Source organism: Astatotilapia calliptera, chromosome 13, assembly GCF_900246225.1.
Source record: "Astatotilapia calliptera chromosome 13, fAstCal1.2, whole genome shotgun sequence".
Taxonomy (NCBI): domain Eukaryota; kingdom Metazoa; phylum Chordata; class Actinopteri; order Cichliformes; family Cichlidae; genus Astatotilapia; species Astatotilapia calliptera.
The window spans coordinates 9,699,244-9,720,684 of record NC_039314.1 but is presented as its reverse complement, the minus strand read 5'-3'; the positions used below and the strand labels follow the sequence as shown (position 1 = coordinate 9,720,684).

General features: G+C 40.9%; 1 protein-coding gene across 1 annotated transcript in view; it reads right to left on the bottom strand.

Moving 5' to 3' along the window:
- macrod2 (mono-ADP ribosylhydrolase 2) overlaps positions 1-21,441 on the bottom strand; it is a 401,770-nt gene that overhangs the window by 17,245 nt on the left and 363,084 nt on the right. The window contains exons 9-15 of the mRNA XM_026190215.1: positions 18,617-18,695; positions 12,077-12,115; positions 10,384-10,443; positions 5,785-5,823; positions 5,318-5,356; positions 2,958-3,200; positions 2,350-2,412 (exon numbers count right to left, since the gene is read on the bottom strand). Of these exons, the coding sequence (XP_026046000.1) occupies positions 2,350-2,412; positions 2,958-3,200; positions 5,318-5,356; positions 5,785-5,823; positions 10,384-10,443; positions 12,077-12,115; positions 18,617-18,695 (562 nt within the window). The remainder of the gene's footprint in view (positions 1-2,349; positions 2,413-2,957; positions 3,201-5,317; positions 5,357-5,784; positions 5,824-10,383; positions 10,444-12,076; positions 12,116-18,616; positions 18,696-21,441) is intronic.

The following is a 21,441-nucleotide window of genomic DNA, read 5'->3' as shown; positions in this document are numbered from 1 at the left end:
GATATATAATGTCATGTCAGTGTTGAAAATCCAGCAGAAGGTCACACATGGAAGCTCAGAAGATCCCTGTATGCACACACACAGGCTTCACATACAGACATATGTGTGTATATGTGCAGCAACCTCATATTATATCCTCAAATTGTTTGATTTCTCATGCATTCGTCCCATCATTATGAACTATTATATTACCTCTTTCAGTGAAGCAGATTTAACCTTTACAGCCATGAGCAGGCAGCCTGATTACACTTATGTTTAATAAAAGGTTATTTGCTCTGGAATCATTTGGTCTTGTCTTGTGAATAGCTGGTTACGCATGGCTAAGCCAAGCTGTGTTGGTCTGCATGATATTCAATATCTCAGACTATTTGGGTTTGCACTCCGTCCAAGGCTGCTGCTCATCTATACCAAATGCAATCTGCCTGCAATCAGGAGTGGCACCACTGTTTACCGCCCGACTGTGCCACCACGCAGTATGTAGCCTATGGAAGCCTAGACGGTGACAGACAGTAGCGGGCTCAGGCAAGAGGCAGTCAACAGGGTGGAGTGAAGCTTTCCACTGAAGAAAATCCTGTAGAGTTTGAAGGCTATATTTCACTGGCTTTCAGGGAGAACGGAGAAGGCTATCTGAGACAGATCTATCAGGAAAGTTCACTCTCACCCTAAATTAATTGAATGTCAGTCAAGGAGAAAGTGAAATAGAGGCAAGAGAGTGACTGAGACCTTTGTGTTAGTAGAAGTGGGGTGGCTGGGGTTCCAAACTTTAGCCTTAACTTCTTAAAAGAATTACTCAGTGAGAAGCCAGAGAAAAATGTGGTAACAAAGACAGATAATCTATTTGTGCAGAAACAAACTGCCTATGCTGAGAGAAGCCCGTAAGTGAATGGCTTCAAGAAGTTTAATAAATAACGGCTACATATATGGAAACTTTGCTAAAAAAGAGATGGCAACAAAGTAACTATAAAGTACAATTTCAGCAGATTACTTTAAGAGATTGTTTTCTTCTATAGTAAAGCATACTTAGTGGTTTCATTCTGGTTAACAACAACAATGTCTGAATACTTGACATAACAATCCTTTATTTTACATCTAGCCTTAATACACTTTCTTACTGCACATGAAAATATTTTAAATAAGTACACATATATAGAGCTTAAAGTACTATAAAATATACATTTGTTTTCTTAAAAAGTTCCATCTGTGGATTAGTATATACTCCTTACTCTTAGATAGTCTGGTTAGATGGTGCGCTTTTCTATAACAAGTACTTTTTTTCCTACACATGCTTTATTTGTGTCATTCACACTTTAATTAATGAGCCCAAAGGTGCTTTGGCATGCACACTGGAGAAGCCAGGGATTGAAGCACCAACCTTCTGATCAGTAGATGACCTGCTCTACCTGAGCCTAGCCATCCTAGCAGCAGGAGGGTATATGGATGACCACAAATAAACTAGAGTGCCCATGCTCACACTGATGAAGTACAAATAACCCAATGGTTTAGCCCATTGATCTGTTTTTCAGTTGTTTGGGACATCAGTGTTGGTTTATAGGACAAAGCAATAAGACATGCAAGGCCCTGGATATAGACTCAACACTTTTCAAAGGATTTGTTGACACAAGACTCTCCTGCAAAGTCTCTTCTAATCCTAGCTTCTTGCTACGTTAAGCTATCTATTACACAAATCAGAAGCTTTAAAATGTGATTCCATACCAGACTCTGCTAGGAGAAAATAAGAGCACTATTGCATTACGAGTTAAATAGTACGTTTTTAGTAGTAGTAAAAACCAAAGGCTGTGATTTAGCATGCTACAATTATGATACACAGCATCATTGCTATGCAAGGTATGGGGATAAATATGCTGATACCATTAGTCTGCAGAGCAAGCCTGATTATTGGAGTGGCTGCAGTTACTCAAAGCGATACCAGCTAATCAAAGTGAGAAATAGACGGTTTGTCGCCGTCTTCACCAAGCTGACAGCTAAATACAGTCATTTTTATGACTGAAATGATCAGTTCAGGGAAAATCTGCCAAGTAAAGAACAATGCCGATTCCACACAGTCATAATAGTCACTGATAACTTTAGAATATGCTGTAATGTGATGCTGGCTGTTCTCAGCATCACCATCATGGCTGCTGGAGATGTGTTTGGCCACTTGTGGTTCCCTGCAGTCGTAACTTTCTATACTGATTGATGTTTCAGGTGGGCAGAAACTGATTCCAAGTATAAACTAGTGCTACTAACAGACCAACAAAAATACAAATTCAGTATGCAAGTATACAAGTGCATCACACTGGACCAGAAAAGCACATTCATACAAATCAAATCCAACAAATCAGATCTTACCTTCCATATTGTCGTCAGGATTTTCCACAACATTTACTTCCATTTGAGGAGCCTGCACTTCCTCTGTTAAGGAAAAGAAGCAGATGTTACACTACACTACTCTAACATGACACAAGAGTCTTCATTGGCCTGCAAAAAACCCCAGCTCAGCCTGTCTAGTCTTCAGTCAGAGCAGCTCTGTTAATATGCCTTAAAACATGCATGTGCTGTGGACCGTGAGGCTCGGTCTGCATACAGTTTAGATCCAAGACCTCCTCACTTGGGTCTGTTTCTTCTGTCTGTACAGCTGAGACGTTTGTGCATTTATTACCAGCTCTGTACTGTAACATTACATTACTGATAAAAAGAAAAAAAATCTTAAAATCTGTTTTTCCATTTAGTTATTTTAGTTTTTAGTTATTTTACTATACTACGTTTCATGAACTGAACTGATTTATTCATATCTTCCTGCCTAATACCCTGCGGATATTAAACTGTAATTTAAGAAACAACAGAAAAACAAGGAAATCATCATCATCAGAAATCATTTTTATCATCAACACTGAGTATCTCAGAGGTTTTGATGCGAATGGATAAAACACACAGCCAAACTGCTCTCTTGTACATACCTTTCTTCCCCTCTGTATTGTCGTTGGTACCAGTTTCTTGACCTTTGTTTTCATCGTGGGCGGGGCTTCCTTCATTGATATTTCCAGTCTCTTCATCGCCATCGGTCTCTTTATCGCCATCGGTGTCTTTATCCCCATCGGTGTCTTTATCCCCATCGGTGTCTTTATCGCCATCTTTCTTTTGAACTTCATTCTTACTGTCGCACTGTTCTGGGTTTTGCTCTGCGTTTGCTGGATCACCATCTAAAGGCACAAATAAATAAATGGCAGTGCATTTTGAAGGATTAATTCAGACACTGGGAGTCAAAGCTCTTACTATTAAATCTAGCTACATGTGGCACAAAACCAACCTGTGCTTCATTACTGCTGACAGAAATCTGTCAAACATATTCACACCAACAGGTAGCTCTTTGTCAGTTTAAATGGAAGTAACAGAAAAGAAGGAAACATCGTCAAAAGAGTTGGAATGGTGGAGGTTTTAAGGGTGTCTTTTGGGGGCGTGCAGCCAAAAAGAGTTTTTAACTTTTTAAAGAAAAGTCATCTATATTCAAAAATATGTACAGTATTAGTAGTCAAAGAACAAAATATGAGTGTAAAAAATAACACAAAGCTAAATGTGGATGAAAACAGTATCTGATGTAGATAAATTGGCTAATATTGGTTTTTGCACAAAGACTACATTTTTTACTAAGTAACCAAGACCACAGATTGAACATCATATTGATTTGTGGTGGCTGGATTTCACCTGCAGTACACACACACTTGAGAATGATGTAACAGCAGCATTTTTTTTTTTTTTTTGCAGAATTATCTTGCAGGTGTTGTTTTAAATTGTATATTTTTGCTCTTCCAAGCTCCTAACTCTCTGTTTATGTCTCATGAGAAAGTAATTACATATCTCAGCTCTTGGATACCATCCCAGGGTAGCATTTGCTATAACTTGCTCATGGAATATCTACAAAATTCATGTTCAGAGAAGCTCTATCTGTCAAATCGCTGTCAATGGGATTGGATTTGAATAAAACAAAAACAGAGGAGAGACGAGGCGCTGCCAGTATGCAAATGCAGAATCTTAATTATATACCAGCAGCACAGAGGATATTCAGAAAAGAGAAATGGTTCTGGCTCAAAGTTAATAGTTGCTCCTTTAAAACACATTCACACACACACACAGTTCATTTGAGGCTCTTGCTGTCAGCACAATACAACACATCAGAGCCTCTGGATGTGTTATACATACACATTTAAAACAGTGTGTACTACTTATTTCTGCTCTGCTGACAAGATGGCTCAGGTTGGATTTAAAAAGGAAGAAATACTCTAAAAAGATCGAGCGACTGAGAAGCTGGATGTTGGTCAACTCTCATTGTGCGCTTCAATCAAATTCAATTCGATTCAATTTCACTTACATATTGCCAAATCACATCAACAATGTGGTGTATATATTGTAAGGTAAAGACCCTGCAATAATACAGAGAAAACCCCAACAATCAAATGACCCCCTTTTAGCAAGCGCTTGGTGACAGTGGGAAGGAAAAATTCCTATTTTAACAGGAAGAAACCATCAGCAGAACTAAGCTGGTCGCAGCCATCTGCCGCGACCAGTTGGGGGTTATGGGAGGAAGACAGGACAAAAAACAAATAACACACTGTGGAGGAGACCCAGAGATTAATAATAAGTAATGATTAAAATTCTATTTGAGTGAGTGCTGGGTACAGTAATCTACGTACGTGTGGCTATGTCCACACGTACGGGATATTTTTGAAAAGCAGATTTTTCTATTTGCACCTTTCATCCACACGTAAACGGCGTTTTCGGTCACTGAAAACGGGGATTTTTAATAACTCCTGCCAGCGTGGAAATTTTCGAAAACTCCGTTTTTGCATTTCCGTGTGGATGAGAAAACCAGCGTCAAAGGTGTGCGCCTTTTTTGACGTCACAATGTGAGTCACGTTATTGTTTCGGTGAAATGGATTTCTGCAATGGCGGTCTTAGACAAAATGCCATTACTGTTAATTCTACTCTCTGCAGTGTTTAAATGCTTATATATAGACACAGTTTCTGTCCTTCCAGACTGTTCCGCTTCAATGCGCCATCTTTGTTTACTCTTTCCCACCCAGGCTTCTAGACTTCTGATTGGCCAACATTTCTACACGGTTAGGAATATCGCCACCTGTTGCTTTGGCATGTTCCTAGCAGCGGTTTCCTTCGTTTTTGCGTTTACGTGTGGACGGGATTTTTTTTAAAAAAAACGAAAACGGAAAATCTCCATTTTCAAAAATACCGGACGTAGCTTAAGTCTGCACCCAGACAACACGTAATTCCACCGTTGGACCCTTGATTTGTAACTGTACTTTACCTTGACTCTGACTCTCCATCTCCACATCTTGAGGTTCATCTGTATTTAGAAAGACAAGAGAAATTCAAAAGAGAAAACATACGGGTTTAGCGCCAGCGTCTGGAGTTGAATAGACTTGGCTTTCGATATCACCTCAAACAGCCTTTTCATTCCATCTCTTTCTGTAGCTTTGCCTTTGTTCTACAGTATGAGAGCAATGGATCCACAAAGACATGCATAAATTAAGTGACAAAAACGAAGGGAAAAAGAATGTCACTTCTAAAGCCATACATAATTGAGGGATTTCTTTGTTCCACGCTTCTGTGATAAGAGAACTTTTTTTTTGTTAGAGTGGTGACACACGGGATGGAAAGACTGTACTGAAACAAAGAAAAAAAATTCAATTTTTGATGACAAATGACATCAAGAAGCATCGGTAGAGCCGAGAGGCTCAGAACATGCGCTAATGGTCCGTAGAGCTACATTACCATTGTCACCGTTATCTTCATCACCTCCTCCCTCTGTACCTGAAAAGGGAGAGAAAAAAAATCATCAGCCAAACAGAGGCATCGGTATGAATAATACCAGTCATTCGTTTTAAAAAGCAAAGGAAACAGTCATAATAATGATCACTGTTAGCTCTTCATCTTCCTAATGCAAAGGATTTATTTTGAGGGTGTTGACGCCGCATTTTAAAGCAGCAACGTCCAACCTAAGTTATTTTTCATTACTGAAACAGCATTATACTGTTGGGATTTTCTGTCCATGTTTGAGTTTACAGATACTTGCTACTGATGTTTCTAATAACATTTTAATTACTCTATATTTTGCATAAACACAACAGGGGACTAACACAGGAGGTCTTTAACATATCTAGCTTTAAGACAGCAGTTTTGGGTCTTTGTTATAAGAAAGAGGCTCTTAAATTTGTAGCATTGGGGAAGTAATAAGCCACAGTAGTGCTTTGAAAATTTGCAGGGCATGTTACTTTATGTTGCGTGCATAAGGTAACATGCCGATGTTGTAGTGTTGCCCAAACTCACCCTGGTCAGCTAGACTGAATAAAAATATTTTTGCAGTTTTGGTTATAAACAAATAAAAATGAATCATCTTACAGCTTTTTATATAAAAGCATATATATGCTACACATATATTTGAAGAACGTTACTCGTACATTACACACAGGTGCTGCCGTCACCAAACTATAATTTCAAGTCATTACAGCCTTTATCCTGTTACATCCTCCTATAAACTGAACTCCATAGAAATGTCCACCGGATGCACAAAAGGCAGAATTTGATATGAATAAAAATCCTATCTGTTACTACTCCCACCCTCCTCACCGCTTTCTTGCACTCTTGCACTCTTACACACAGACAGGCACATAAACCAATGACATTTGGGACAAATTGAGTAAATGAAAGCCATGACACCAATAAGAGAACATGCTTTACAATGGCTATTGTGCAGCTTCTATAATTGCTTTTTTAACAAGCTGCAGAGAGAAACCATTTTTCATATCTATGCAATTTTGCCCTGCACTCAGAACAATAAAAATGCCAGCCTCCATTAAATGGGAAAAAGGCCAGTTCTACCAGTGCTGCATGTTTGTCTCAAGTATCTCTGTCCATCATGCAGAATGCTGGTGACACACAGTAGATGGCGAGCCTTTCTATTAATCATGACTGGCATTTGAGATAGAGCCACAGACAGGGGGCTGAAAAGAATACTTCATTGGGGGAAAAACAACTTAAGATGAATCCTCCGCTAGCCTTGAGGTCACCTTTTTTGTTTAAAATTATGCGAGGGCCTTGTATCTGTCCAAAGTATCTATCTGTCCCAAACAACAATTTATCAGATATGACAAAAGGCAGACTGTAATTTCCTCTTTGTTATTTGATCATTTGTATTTGGCTTATTGAATGAAACTGCATTCAATTTGTGATAAAGGAAAACGTGGGACAGATTGTGGATGAAATGCACACACACACACACACACCAAAAGACCACATGCAAAAATGAAGGAAAAACAAATAAATGTATTGTGCAGATGTGACTTCTAAAGGCTCTGAGGTAAGATCAATTTAAATGCTGTCTCTTTAAAAGGTAAAAACCCAAATAACACCTTTAGGATATCGCTCATCCATGAATACGAAACACCAGGTGGCAGCATTGCCATAGCTTTCCTCCCCAGTGCTCGCTATACAATACTGTCATCACTGTAAATAAGGGTCTGACATACTTCACACAGAAGGGTTCGGGCAACACCTCGAGACTTTTACTGTCAATATTCTGATGAATTCCACTTCAAGAAACATGGTGACAAAAAGGCAATTTTAGGTACTCGCCTGCACTTATGTTGACTGAGCAAAAGCGCAATGTTTTTCCGAATAAAATGTTCGTCTCACACACACTTAAATGATTTATTAATGTCTACATCACATTCAGGGCTACAGTATTACAAGGACATAAACAATTTATAGGCTGATATTCAACCTTCCTTTTGTACCCTACTTGCACGCCTGTTAAGTAAACATCACCTGTAGTTGATGTTTACTAGTAAATAAAAGCAATATCTCACACGGGAATAAATGGAAATGGGAACAAGTTAGCTGGAATGCGTGCACACTCACACACACTCACATCCAACCATTAGCTCGGCTCCAATCCCCCCTCCCCCTCCCCCAGGCCTTTCTACTATTCCTTTTATTAAAGCAAAGTGGAGCAAAGGACAGGAAAAAAAGATAAAAAATGAGGGAATGTGAAAAATTCATGAGACATTTGTAAAGGAAAAAGGAAAAACATGAGCAATAGCAATCGTTCAAAGACCTTTTGCACGTGAGGTATGTGTGCACAGAGTAAAGAGTAAGCACGTTTGTGAGAGATGCTTTATAGGGTACCACGGAGCTAGATGGCATCCCACAGAGAGGCTCACTGTCTGTCCACACGTAGCGTTATTAATCTGCATGTCCACTTTGTGCCATCTCTCACCATCCCCCCCTCTCTATCCCCGGTCTTTCCCACTACTCTCAAGCATTCCAGGCAAACAGGCATTGATTTCTGGCTTAATGTCCATATTTTACTGTGTCCTGTAACACACTAATCTCACTAATACCAATCTGATATCAAATAATGGGCACTGTAGTGCTGCTTGCCAACTCAGGTGTGCTCTAAAGAGGTTCGAGTCCAGCTTGGAACTCCGTGCCAGCTTTCACCTCCGTGTCTCAGCCACCTTTTTACCTCTCTTGGTTTTTCTTTCTATAGCTTGTGGCGTCTGCATGCTGTGCTTCTGTTTCATGTGGATTACATCACAGCACAGCTCATCACACACACACAGAGTCAGTCTGTGACCTCCACCTTTCAAATACTCCCCAGGGATGTTTGCCGATGACGTTGGATCATGTTAGCTTCATTTGAAGAAGAGATAAAATGCTGTTGATCAAACTTGAAAGCCACCTGCGTTGTTCTTTTAATATGACTTAATCGTGCATCATGTATGCTATGCTGTGTAGTGGAATATCCTTTTTGAAAATTAAATGAAATATATGCATTAAAATAAGCTGTATTTTGATGCTGTCTAGTGTTCAAAAACAGAAGCTGCTGTGTTGTTTGAATGGTGAGTTCTACCACAGGTTACTTGCTCTTTTATGTTTGGCCTGGGTGTATGTGTTAATTGTGTGCTTTTAACTGTCTCCTTCCTTGAGTCCACTGAGGCGAAAGAGGCCTTTTGCTTGTGAGGTGACAAAAGAGCTGTAAATGCAGCAGTGCTTCTGTGTGGGACGGAGAGATCCTATAATTACCTTCAGTCCACTAACCAGTGTATTTATCAGGGCAAAACATTGGTGAAAACCTTGATGTTTTCCCTTCATCGGTACTGTGACTAAAAGCCCCTCATATCTGACCCATGGACTGTGGCGTGAATTCCCTGAAGAGTAATGGATCCCACAGAGGCATATTGACAGACACACTTCATCAACTCTGCTGCAGAGTTGATGCTTTTTTTTTACAAAAAGGTCCTTCACTACACCAATGACTATAGTGCATGAAAGAGTGAAATACATATTTTAGTTGCTAGAAGAGCTTGCTCTGGTACACACAAGTAGCACGAGGCTCTCAAGCACCTTATAATGTCTGTTTTATGTAACTGACAGGTTGTTTTTGCACTTAGCGTTTCCTTTGCTTTGTGCAATCTTGAGTGTTTTCGATGATTAATCCCACCTATGTGCTACATTGAACCAGACCTAACCTTTACAGTGCAGGCAGCACAAAATCATTTCATTGCCTCCCTGTGAGAGAGGTTGTGTCAAGGACTGACTGTTCCCATGCTAGAAAGCTGTGCCAAGGCCTTTTGTGAATGGATTAGTTACTATTAAGCTGCGGGGCCTGATAAATTAGGATTTATAAAGATTATTACAAAATACTTATGCCCTTCTAATGCTGATGATTGAATTTGTGAATCATACTGAATTACTGTGGATTATGGCAAAGGTATGTTGAAGAGGCAGGGAGAAAGACTTATTGTGCTTTGTTGAGGAACACAGAATGCTGTGGCGCCCTTGAAGTGACTGCACTATCTAGACCAGCCTCTCACAATCAGTGAGAGGAACGGTTTCCCCAAAGACAACAGCCATGACTGCTATCTTCAAAAAATTCCTTGCAACCTTAAGGCTTGAAGACAAATGGATGGTGTACGATTTTAATTGCCTACTAACACCCTCCAGTGTAAGAATCTAATTATCTTTGGTCCATCGTATCGGAGAAGCCTATAATTGTTTCAATATTACACATCCAAAGGGGCTGAAACTGCAGAATAGCCAGATAATGGCTTCTTAAACAAGTTTGCCTCTAAGAAAACATTCTTTTAAAAAGACCGAGCTTCATCTTGTATTCATTTCCCCAAAGAGGAACTTGGCATCAGAAGAGCAAGAGATTACTGACCAAGAGAACGCTCCTTTACTTTATACACACACAACAATTGTTTTTAAAGTAAACACATATCAGTGTTTCCTCTGCCAGTAAAGTTTCCCTGGCGCGTTAAGAAGAAGGAGCCGGAACAAACGTGCACAGTCAGAACGAGCGCACTCTACCTCTGGTGTTGTCCTCACTCTCTTCCTCGGTTGCTGCTTTGGTAGGTGGTTTTGTGTTATCTATAAATCAACAAAAATAAATGGTGATTCAGTTGAGCAGACACATCCTTATCCCAAAACGCTACCAGGAAGCAAGGAGCATGTCGTTCTGGCATCAAGGTGAGTGAGATGGTGTGAGTAAAGCTGACTCTTTGAAGCAGTGATTATTCTTGGCCGTTCTGTCTCTGTGGACCACGCGACAAAAGCCCGTGGGAGAGCATGATGTGTTTTGTTTTATACCTGCCTGATAAAAATGACGCTGGTGGGAGAAAAGGGGAAGAATGTGAGGCTTTGACACCAACTCCAGACCACAGTCTGGGACAAAAGCGTCATTCCGTGTGAGAATTGCAGTCATTTGAGCCTTTGAATAGCTTCCAGGCTGACTGATTCAAACTCTGGCTGATGGAGCAGAATAAAAGGCCAGTCTTTGGCACCAGTGCAGAAGCCCATCAAACAAGGCCAAACTGGACCAGGAAAGGGCTAGTATGATGATACAACAGAGCCAGGAATTATCAGGGGTTGTTTCAGTATAGTGTGGTACTGTATGCAGCATAAAATAGCTGGTGAGGAATACAATAATAAAAACCCAGCACACTTGGTCAAGACAAGAAAACAGTTCCTCTCGACCAAGCCTTTACGATTCAGCCACATTGTTTCACTTTGGAATATCACATTTTACAGTGCGCTTATAAAACAGCCCTTTTATGTTCACCCAAAGTGAAAACACACATGCGTGTAATTGGTAGATCATGGGGGTGACTTTTGGAGGAAAACATTTTGATAGCACCCTCGTTTCTACATCTACAGTAATCTGAAGACTTTCTTCTGCAGACTGTAAAACTAACATTGCTTTTCGCTCAGATGGCTGCACATGTACTATGAGGTTTGAGCAGTTAGATGTGGGAAAACCTCACTGCTAATCCCACTGTGATCACAATTAAAAAAAATAAAATAAAAGCTCTTCATGTACTGCTTTGCAACACTCTACCTTGGAGAGAATTTCTACAGGCGGTATCAAACATTTATCAAACAGCTCATAAAACTGAATTTTATACTGTACGTCTGCAAGTAACAACCAAACTGCTGTTATTGTTATTATGTTATTATGGCTATTGTTTCTGCTATTCAAACGCACACACGCGCTTCTATGTGGCCATCAGTTTGTGTCATTGCTTATTCAGGACATCAGCGCACAGACAAATGTCAGTAGTTTATCCTGATAAGCAGTATCTGGTACCTTCAGGCTTCGTTCCAAGATGGTGTGTTGATAAAAGCATTATGCGCTGACAGTTTGTGTTTGTGCTATCACCCGGTGCACGCTGTGGAGGGATGTAGCTCTGCTGCTTCTTTGTCGCTCGCTTTAGGTGGTCTGAAGGCATTGTGCCCGTAAGCCGGATGAAGAGAATGGTGTTGGGAATTGGCTTTGATATAAGCTCTTGTAATGTAATGCACCTGACATGAAGTATTTTTAACAGCGATGAGTCAGGCCTGGGATTCAACTTGTCGCTAAATGCATAAACATTCAATTTCGTCTGCTTCGCGAAACCCAGCAAATCACTGTCATAAGCTGAAGCTACACCACTCACTCACCCTCTGTGTGCTTTAATGGAGGTGTTAAGGTGAAAAGGCAACCATGAAATATTCTGTCACTCACCTTCCTTCGGCGGCTCCTCTGTAACCTCCATGTCATTGTCTGGCAGAGGGGGAGAAAACGACAGCGTGTCAAACCAGGCTCTTTTATAATGCACGAGCCGACTCATGGCAACATGATTATAATATTAGAATATCACAGTGTTATGATGCCGACTGCTGAAACCAAACAATGAAACTCGAACCTGCACCCACCCCTGTAAATCGGGGAAATACGATCACATTTGTGTGTTCCAAAAGCTTTTCGCTGAAACTCTTTCACCTCCTGTTCCTCATCACACTCAACAACCTCCTTCAATTTCCCACCAGATGGCCTTGGATATCGAGAGTTATTACACCAAATGACTGAGTATGTGGGTATATGTTTGGGGAGAGGGGGTCACATTCGTGAAACATTCTTTTCCAATTATATCTATGCTGGTAGGCTCAGCATAAATGACATAAAGCCTCCCATTTCCTGAAAATACAAGGACTCCAGGCTGGCGTGGACAACTGCGTCTTTAAAAAAAACAAAAAAAAACCCTTTGATTTTCTCTTCTTTTGTCTGTAAGTCTATTGTGTGAGACAGACTGAGTGTACTAGAGGTGTTCTGGGTGGATGAGTTGAGTTGCACAGTGCGAGATGAGACGGATGCTTTGGATGTTTATGCTTCAGGAGGAACTGCAGAGTGAGAGATGAGGCGAGAGAGGAACTGTGGATGCCTGCTCACGGCTCCTACACACGATACGCACTCATAGACACTCAGATCTTGCACAGCTCAGCATGCCTCTAGATGCCTTGTGTCAGGCCACTATATACACAGTACATGTGTACTTGCCTTTTTCATGTGCACAGTTCATATGAATGGATTACATTATTTGTGAGGGCACGTGTATTTTTATGTGTGTGTGTGTGGCTGTGCAGGAGTCTGTGAAATGATTGCACTGTGGTTAACAAGCAAAAGCAAGCGTTAGCTTTGATGAAAGGCTGTTGTCATCTGTTCTGTAGAAGTGTAACCATCAGAGCTCCCAGTGGATCCAGCGACAGGCTTTTCTTTTGTATAACACTGAATAAAAGGGTACAGTGCATTAATCTAACCCTGCTTGGGGAAACAAAGGAAGGTCCACTGATACAGTACTACAACAGCGCAAGAATGGAAACATCAGGTGTCTCATCTCCGGCCACACATGATTCTGCTATGATCACGGCTCAATACAGGGAAGGTGCAGTATGTTTTAGTCCGGAACGACCCGTGTGACACCTTTTTTTGGTTCTTGCTTTCTTTCTAGGCCATAAAACCAAAGAAATCGCAAACGCATACACATTTAAACAGGATGGCGTGATATGATAACTGATGAGAAAGGATCAGCTGTTTGACAGTACACAGGCTTATTCACGCTCTAAGAAATAGATGACAAGATTGATTCTGCTCTCATGTCTGCATGCTAAATGCGAAACAATAGCTGGTACATGGTTAGCTTAGCATAAACTTTCTAAGCAGGGGAAGAGAAATCTACAACCACGTAGCAAAATTAAATAATTATCCAATCGGAGTGACAGTGAAACTCCAGGAATGTTCCCGAACTGGACCAATAATAATGTATAGGTACAGTTCTGTGCAAAAGTTTTGAGCTACCACTCATTTCTTTATATTTTCTAGGAAAACTAGAAGTCGGTGCAGAGATTTATCGAAGCGTGCAAACATATATAGAAATTGAGTATATAAGGTAAAAATAGGGAAAACTGATTGTACAGTTTTTACTGTACAATCTAATGTGCAACTCCCCCCTTATATCCAAAGGGGTCAGCACAGTGGATCGGACATGTTGCCACTGATTATGAGTCCAGTTCTTGTTTAATTTAGCATACCTTAGCCCTTTCTGCATGTTTCCCCTTCTTATGAATGGCTTTTTGAAAGCCACGCTTCCAATAACAGCACATCTGATGAGGTTTCAGTGAACAGTAGATGGATCAGCTGAACGACCATGGTCGTGATTTTCAGATACTTGTTTTGTCCAGTTACCTGAGATTTTTTTAAGAACACACTGCACACCATATCAAGATCTGTCAAGTGTTTTGGTCAACAGCTCTTCGGGCATCACCCTGTTGGTGCAAAAATAATATTTTATGTCTGTCGGGCTGTGTTATCTTTGGCATTTTTCATAGCTTCAACCAAAGAAATTGGAACAAATGATGCGTTTTTGTGAGAAGCTTCTAGTAACAAAATGCCCAAAGATACAATTTAAAACTGTTTTTTTTTTGTTAAGCTGTCTGTAGACACAACACTGAGTCATCCCTCAAGTTAGGTGCCTGTTTTATGTTTGAATGATTCATGGTTCAGTGTCCAGTGGCTTAACAAACTAAAAACCACTCCTTTGAAAATGGTGGTGTACAAATGAGTGAAAAAGATAAACATGCACAGACTATCAGAACTACTGTGCAAGACCACTTTAAAAAATGACAAGACAGTCTGGCTATTTGGAAGCAAAATAAACAAGAAATAAGAATTGCTGCAAGGCTTTTGCACGGTCCTCAGTATTTTTTCTCCACTTTTGATGGAGCTCAGCTCTTTTCCAGTGTTTTATGCTATGCTAAGCTTAGCTGTCTCCAGCTTTTTAACAAATAGATATGAGAGTATTATTGATCCTCTCATCTGACTCTTGGAAAGAAGTATTGACCCTATCATTAAATTCCTAATAGACGATGAATGAACTATTCCTTTAGGGTTACATATTCACGCACAAATAGGAATACCTTGTGAGAAACGATATGGCCATATTTAAATTTAAATAGTGTCCCTAAACCGAGCAATTCTGAACGTTTAAATTATCAGCGAGTGACCATGACCAGCCAACACCAAAAACACAGATAAGCAGCTCATAACATTTGTCCATTTTCATGTCTGATTTATTCACAGGCTTCCCAACATTTTTCAAATATGAAGGGCTAAAGCAGGAACCTCGTATCTGCCGAAGCTGACTGAGAGACTCAGTGTGCTCCCTGACAATAACATCACTAACACACCGTGGTCTCCTCATTTCCCTGCCCTGAGGGATAGCCTCGTGAAACCAACACAGACTTCATTTTCACCCCTCACAGGGATCCTGTAGCCCTTCATATGCTCCGTCAACAAATTACATGTGTGTGATAAAAGCCTGTGCATACCACAGCTTTACTGCTGTAACAGCAGTGGTGTGGTTTGAGGGGGTTCTTTTACTATGGACATTTGATGGCCGGGTGGGTGTGTGCATGTGTGTGTGGGTTAGGGGTTAAGAGGCGAGGAACATACAGTGTGTATTAAAAAGCTATGTAAATAAATGTCAACTGGAAAGTGGGTGAAACAGTTGGAGAGAATGCAGCAGCCTCTGCAGTCCTGTGGTCTGTGTTAATATTGTCAGCAGTGTGGCTGATTGAGGAGAAGACGAGATGGAGCCCAGCTTGTGGGCAGCCACCCGGATCATATTAGTGGAGGAGTGTACCCAGAATCAATTTCAACATGCTTTCACTCTCTACAACTACAGATGCCTGACTGCTTCCATACGCGCAAATAATATGTGGCACGGGAAGCGTGTGGTCAATCACGCCAATCAGAATACATAATAGAATCGTGTTTTATGATTAATTGCATTGATTGAGCTCTGCTACTTAATCAATTAATGTTCATACTTGATAGTTTCGCCTTCTAAAAAAACCCCAACAACAAACAGCTTGTGCTGCTGTGTGCTTTAGCTTGTTCGTGTATTTGCATGATTCACTGTTGATGTTAGAGGGGAAAACTCATGACTCCAAAAGATCCAAAAGCATGCCGATCTTCACGAGCTACATAAAATACTCTGTGTGACTGTGAGGACTCCGTCGTTACTCATCAAACAGCTGCTCCATTGCTCAAATACCAGGCAGTTCTAATCTTTAAAAAAACAAATTAAAAAAATCCACTTCCTGTTTTGTGAACGTGTGCCACAGTTTATGTGCCTGCATGCAGGTGTGTCTGAGTATTCATGTCAGCACAGGCTATTTTTCAGTTTCCTCCCTTTGCAAAGGAGTAACCGTATTTTGGCTCTCGCACACTGACAGCTTGTGGAAATGCACATTGTAATAAAGCAATTTCCTGTATGCAAATGTCCTGTTTACACATTCCTGCTCCAGTCATTGTCACTTGACAGATTGCTTGAATATGAGGAAAGCGGCTATACTGTGAAAAATGAGAATAGTAAGACTTCAATAAAAAAAAAAAAAATCCATTGTATGTGTACTTGCCACTGTAGACATCCTTGAAACTGATGTCACGGGGAAGATCCCGAGTTTCGCATAACCACACACACACATACAAATTACAGAAAGATCAAGGCCACCATTCACAAGAGCTCTATAACAGTATGCAAATAAAGGAGGTGATGGAGAAGCTTCTCCTCAATGTAATGGGGAAGAATGAAGGGTGTGAAGGGTTAAGGAAATGGGCATGTAGCACAGGAATAAAGGGAGACGTGTGTGAGAATAAGTAAGGAGAACAGGAAGTGCAGACGTGACAGAGGGTTATTGAAAGCGAGAGGATGCTGCAGGAGACAGAATGGTCTCAAGTCTCTGTGTGATGCATTCAGTGTTGCCGTAAGATCTACCTGACTGTCTATCACTAGCAGAGAGGATGATGAGACGTGCTGAAAGTGCTCGAGCACACCTGCAGAGCTAATTCACAGCCTCTGATTCACTACTGCCATTCTGCGCAGGCTAAATGCAAGTCTTTTCACACTATGGGGTTATGCATTACCTACCATGATGCAATCATACCAATCAGCACTTCTTTCTTCAAAGAACACCTTTCAACTACTGTTGGAAGCCATCTACGTAGTGCAGCGTGGCTGGATAAAACACACGAATCCTGTCGCTTCTGTGAGTGTCTACATTCACAGCATAAGTAATTATTTTAGTATTCTTTTCTTCCTTAAGGTAAAACTTGAAAGAAGTTTTGTTTTGACAGAGAATTAAATTCTTTCAACTTACAGATGAGGTGAAAGATGAAAAGAGGTGTGGGTGAGGGCGGTGTGAAGGTGTCTGGCTAACTAAGACAGTGACCCTGAGTGGGAATGTCATGCTTATTAAGCCAATTATCCTCTCCTGCCCACAAAGAGGAAAGATAGGCAAAGGTGGCCCTGACCTCAGGGGTCAAAGGACACGTGACAGGTAAGACACTGATGTCAAAAGCACTTGCATCACGGTGTGTGCTGTAGTAACCTTTTGAAATGACCCCAAATTTAATCAAAGACTGACCTCGGCCTCCCTTATTAGCAACTCATTACATTTTGGTACACAATAGTTTTTAAAGATTTTGCTCAGAGTAATGTGAGTCTCAAAACTTTTCTGAATGCCCTACGTGGCGCGCACACGCATACACACAAGCTGTCATTTTGCTTCTTCCCTGTTCCCAATCACAGGGAGATACAGGCCATTTATCCACTCACAGCACTTTTTAAATGGTGAGAGTGATAACTGGAGAACAACAGCTCCAGATTCTCATCTCAAAGCACTAATATGATGAGACGGGTGCTGGGTGCATGGGGGCAGGCAGTATAATTAAGGTCTCTCTTCGGAATGTAATCTTTTAGGGAAGAGTCTGGGCGGGGAGCGGGAGAGATGACGGGAGTGCAGGGAGAACAAAACACTCTCCATCTGGGAGCAGCGAGATGAAGGCCTGAGAGCCGGTATTCCGTTGGGGAGGTGAGGAGCGAAAAGTGAGGTAAATGGAAGGTAATGCTAGGCTGGTGAAGCCAGCCAGCCTCTTTCAGATCCCCAGCTATTCAACTCAATCCTCTGTGGAACCCCCATCAGAGCTGGTGACTGCTCCTGGTCCCCGGAAAAAAAGATGATGGCATGAAAGGGGGGAGGGAATTGAGCAAGGGACAGAAAGGAGAGTGGGAGTAGAAGATAATGGATGTTTGTTTATTTCACACACACACACACACACAATTGGAGAGCAGTAACCAAGAGGATGGTCACAGTTGCTATGCATCCCGGAATATTTTAGCTTTTTTCAGGAGACAATTGCTGTTGTGTACTATTATTACAGTCAATCAAATCCGGCATTAAATTCTCATCAAACTATCAGTGATCACGTGAAATATCAGCTCGCTCATTCACGGCAAGCACACGAACCATTAGACAGCTATTATAGGTCAGGTAGATCGTGAGGCAATATGTAGAGAACCTGACACTTATTTTATCAACCTTGTCGGCATAAATTCTCACCGCTAATCTCCCCAAAGGCTGCGCGGTTGGTTGCGCTGAATATGTTTGCATTTGAAGGTGTCACCCAAACCTGACAGGTCCTTACACTACTGCTTCCAGGAACAGGATAATTCTCGCTGCAGATGTTTCCAAGGATACACAAGGTCACTTCCTAACTAACTGAACATATGCATACATGTGTTCAGTTACTTAGGCGGTGACATCACAGGTTGTCCAAAACTTGGAAAACTTGAAGAAAGTCAGCGTGTTAATCAATTCAACAACAAAGTGTCAGGTAGCAGAAGAAATGTAATGATCCAGCAAGGATGCGAGTGATTACACGTACCTTGAAACATGACAGACATTTTCTTCTTGTAGATGGCAAAATCAGTCTCGAGGAAGACGCAGAAAATGACCCGTTTGATCTGCACGGGAAGAAGAAAAGATACGGAAGAGTAATTAACGAGCATGTTCATTGCTGAAAGGGCTCTCTGTGAATCTGATGAAGAAAAACTAACCGGACAAATTTAGATCTGACAATAGTGGTCGCCATGCGGTAATCTAATTAGTTACCCCAAAGACCATCTAAACAATACAAGCTGGGACAACTTTTGGCACATAGTACGGCACATTACATCAGAATAGGCATTATTTAATGGGGCGTGTGATAAGGGCATAAGCCTCTGTATGGGAACGGACATTAAATCAACATTAAAAGTTAAGGAATAAACTTGAAAATTACAAGAGGAGTAGCAAATTAATTATAAAGCCATAATTAAAAATGCTGAAAAGAAAAACACGGAGTAATTACATTTTGTACTGAAACCTCATTTAAATGCCACAGATACATATTTTGTGAAATCAAAAGCGCTTAATATAAAACAAGATTTTGACTTATTATTTCCTGTTTCGATTGTAATAAAAAACAGTATTCTGAGAATGCTTCCCAAACTAACAACAAGGATCGTTTCATTAGCTATTAAACTTCAGTCAGACCCTGAAATATCTGGAGCCGCTACCATTTCCCTTTAAAACAGGCAGGTCTTCTGCACTGTGTCAGTGCACTGTTATTTAGTAGGTTGTTCCAAGCATCTTGCCACAGTTCTGTCTCAGGTGCTTCTGTCTCTACGTGGAAGCAGAGCTCCACAGGGGTGGAGGGGGGGATACCATCTGTTTCAAGTTTCCTTGTTGTTTTTGTCACTGAAGTTAGTTCTTTATGCATCTGGCTTTATGCTTGCCATGCTAATAAATTTGGCCCCAATCAGACCCTCTGAAACTGTGTGATGCATAAGAGCCTAAAACAAACCAGAGCTATAAAGTGACTTGACTGATGATGCCACAGCCTACTGTCTTCTGTTATTGCCATGGGTTTCTACTTGCTGCTAAGATAAAGTAAACAAATGTATTCTACTGTATGCCAGTGGGAAAAAAAGGTCTACAAAATTCAGCACAGGGGGTTATGAAGGCTCCTTTCTATTTTATAAACTAAACAAACAGCAGATAAATGGCGGAATGAGCTCACTGACTCCTACACTTCACTTGGCAAGAAGTTATAGTTGCAAATATTAAATATTAATTAACCTGCTATTTCCTCTGCTGTTTTTTTGGCCCAGTCTAAATTCATAATTGTTATGTTTTTCACTTAGGAACTCTAAGCACACTGAATACTGAATGGTTTCAACCTTAAAGCACAGAGAGGATGGATAGATGTTAGGTTACACAGAAGTCTGGTTGCCTGGAAGACTTAATAATATTAGCAAATAATCATGTAATCTGAATAAATCTGTATAAATGCATCAGAAAGATAAACTTTTGTTTTATTTACCTCTACATAAGTTTAATTTTTCACCTTCTAAAAGAAGAAGCCTGCTTTGGGTTTAAGACAGATCCACTGGCACTGTGTTTTCCACACTTTGACAGTGTATCTAAAAACGATTCATAGAACTCAGAAGAAAGAGGTCACCTCTTTCAGTCTCACCCTTCTCCAGCAGAGTCTTAGATGTGCAGGCATCAGTCACGGTCACAGAGACGCATTACACACCACGGCAGCAGATAATCGCTTGACTGAATAATGGCAATTTTACACAACAGCCGTAATGCTAGCTATCTGCTCGCCATCCTCCTCCGTGCAGGATTTTATGTTCCAGTGGAATAAAGGGGGCCCACCAGCTTTACCCCCATTCCTGACCTAACCCAGCACAAGGATCCAATTCAAAGAGACACCCTTCTGGTGCTCATACAGACATACATCTATTAATAGTTTATGATCAGTGCTTTGGAGTAAATGTTAGGAGCTGCATCTCGGATGGTAACATTTTATTTTGCTAGATGTCTTGGGGGGGCTTTGTTCATAAAATGTAGACTCACTCTCTCAACCCTTCAACCCTGACAGAAAATGAAAGAATGTTTTAAGCCTCCTTTGAAGTCGTGGGCTCGCTGACAAACAGAAAAAGCAATAATACGGCAAGATAGTGCATACCACTGGGTGCTGGAAGGCCACAGGACAGCAGCTCCCCAGGAATTTCCATCACTCTTTTGTGCCGCTCCATTCTAAAACCGACTGCCCACTGTGAAACAGGATGAATCATGGATTCATGCTTTGCATCGCACAAAGAGGCTGGTGTGCGCGTGCATTTGGACACACACATACCAGGGTTGCTGATTACATTTTGCGTATGCACTATTAGATGCGATAAAATGGGAAATACTGCTCTGAGGGAATATGAGCTAAAGTCAAAAAAACAAAACAGAAAATCTTTGTATCCATGTCATGTATACGCTCTCTGTTTCTCTCTCCCCTGTCAATCTTTTTGTCTAGTTTCTGTTGCTCCGCGTCCACATTCTGCACAAGGCTCAGGCAGCGTCTTTTATTCTGCAGATCAGAAATACATTGTATGGTCTTTGACAGACATCAGCTAGACCAGGATGCCAAATGAAACCAAAAATGCCGGTGCTGAACATTGACATTCAGCCTGTATCTAAACAAAGTGTTGCAAAGAATTCATAAGAGCCAGAGAAGGTCTGATCTGTGACTCTTTCTTTAAAAAAAAAAAAGTACATTTCACTAGTTTGTACCTTAAAAAAACAGAGGCAGCGTGTCACCTGCGTGCACAGGTATTGTAGCATAGTCATCGGAAAACGATCCATCTAACAGTTTCCCTGAATAACAGT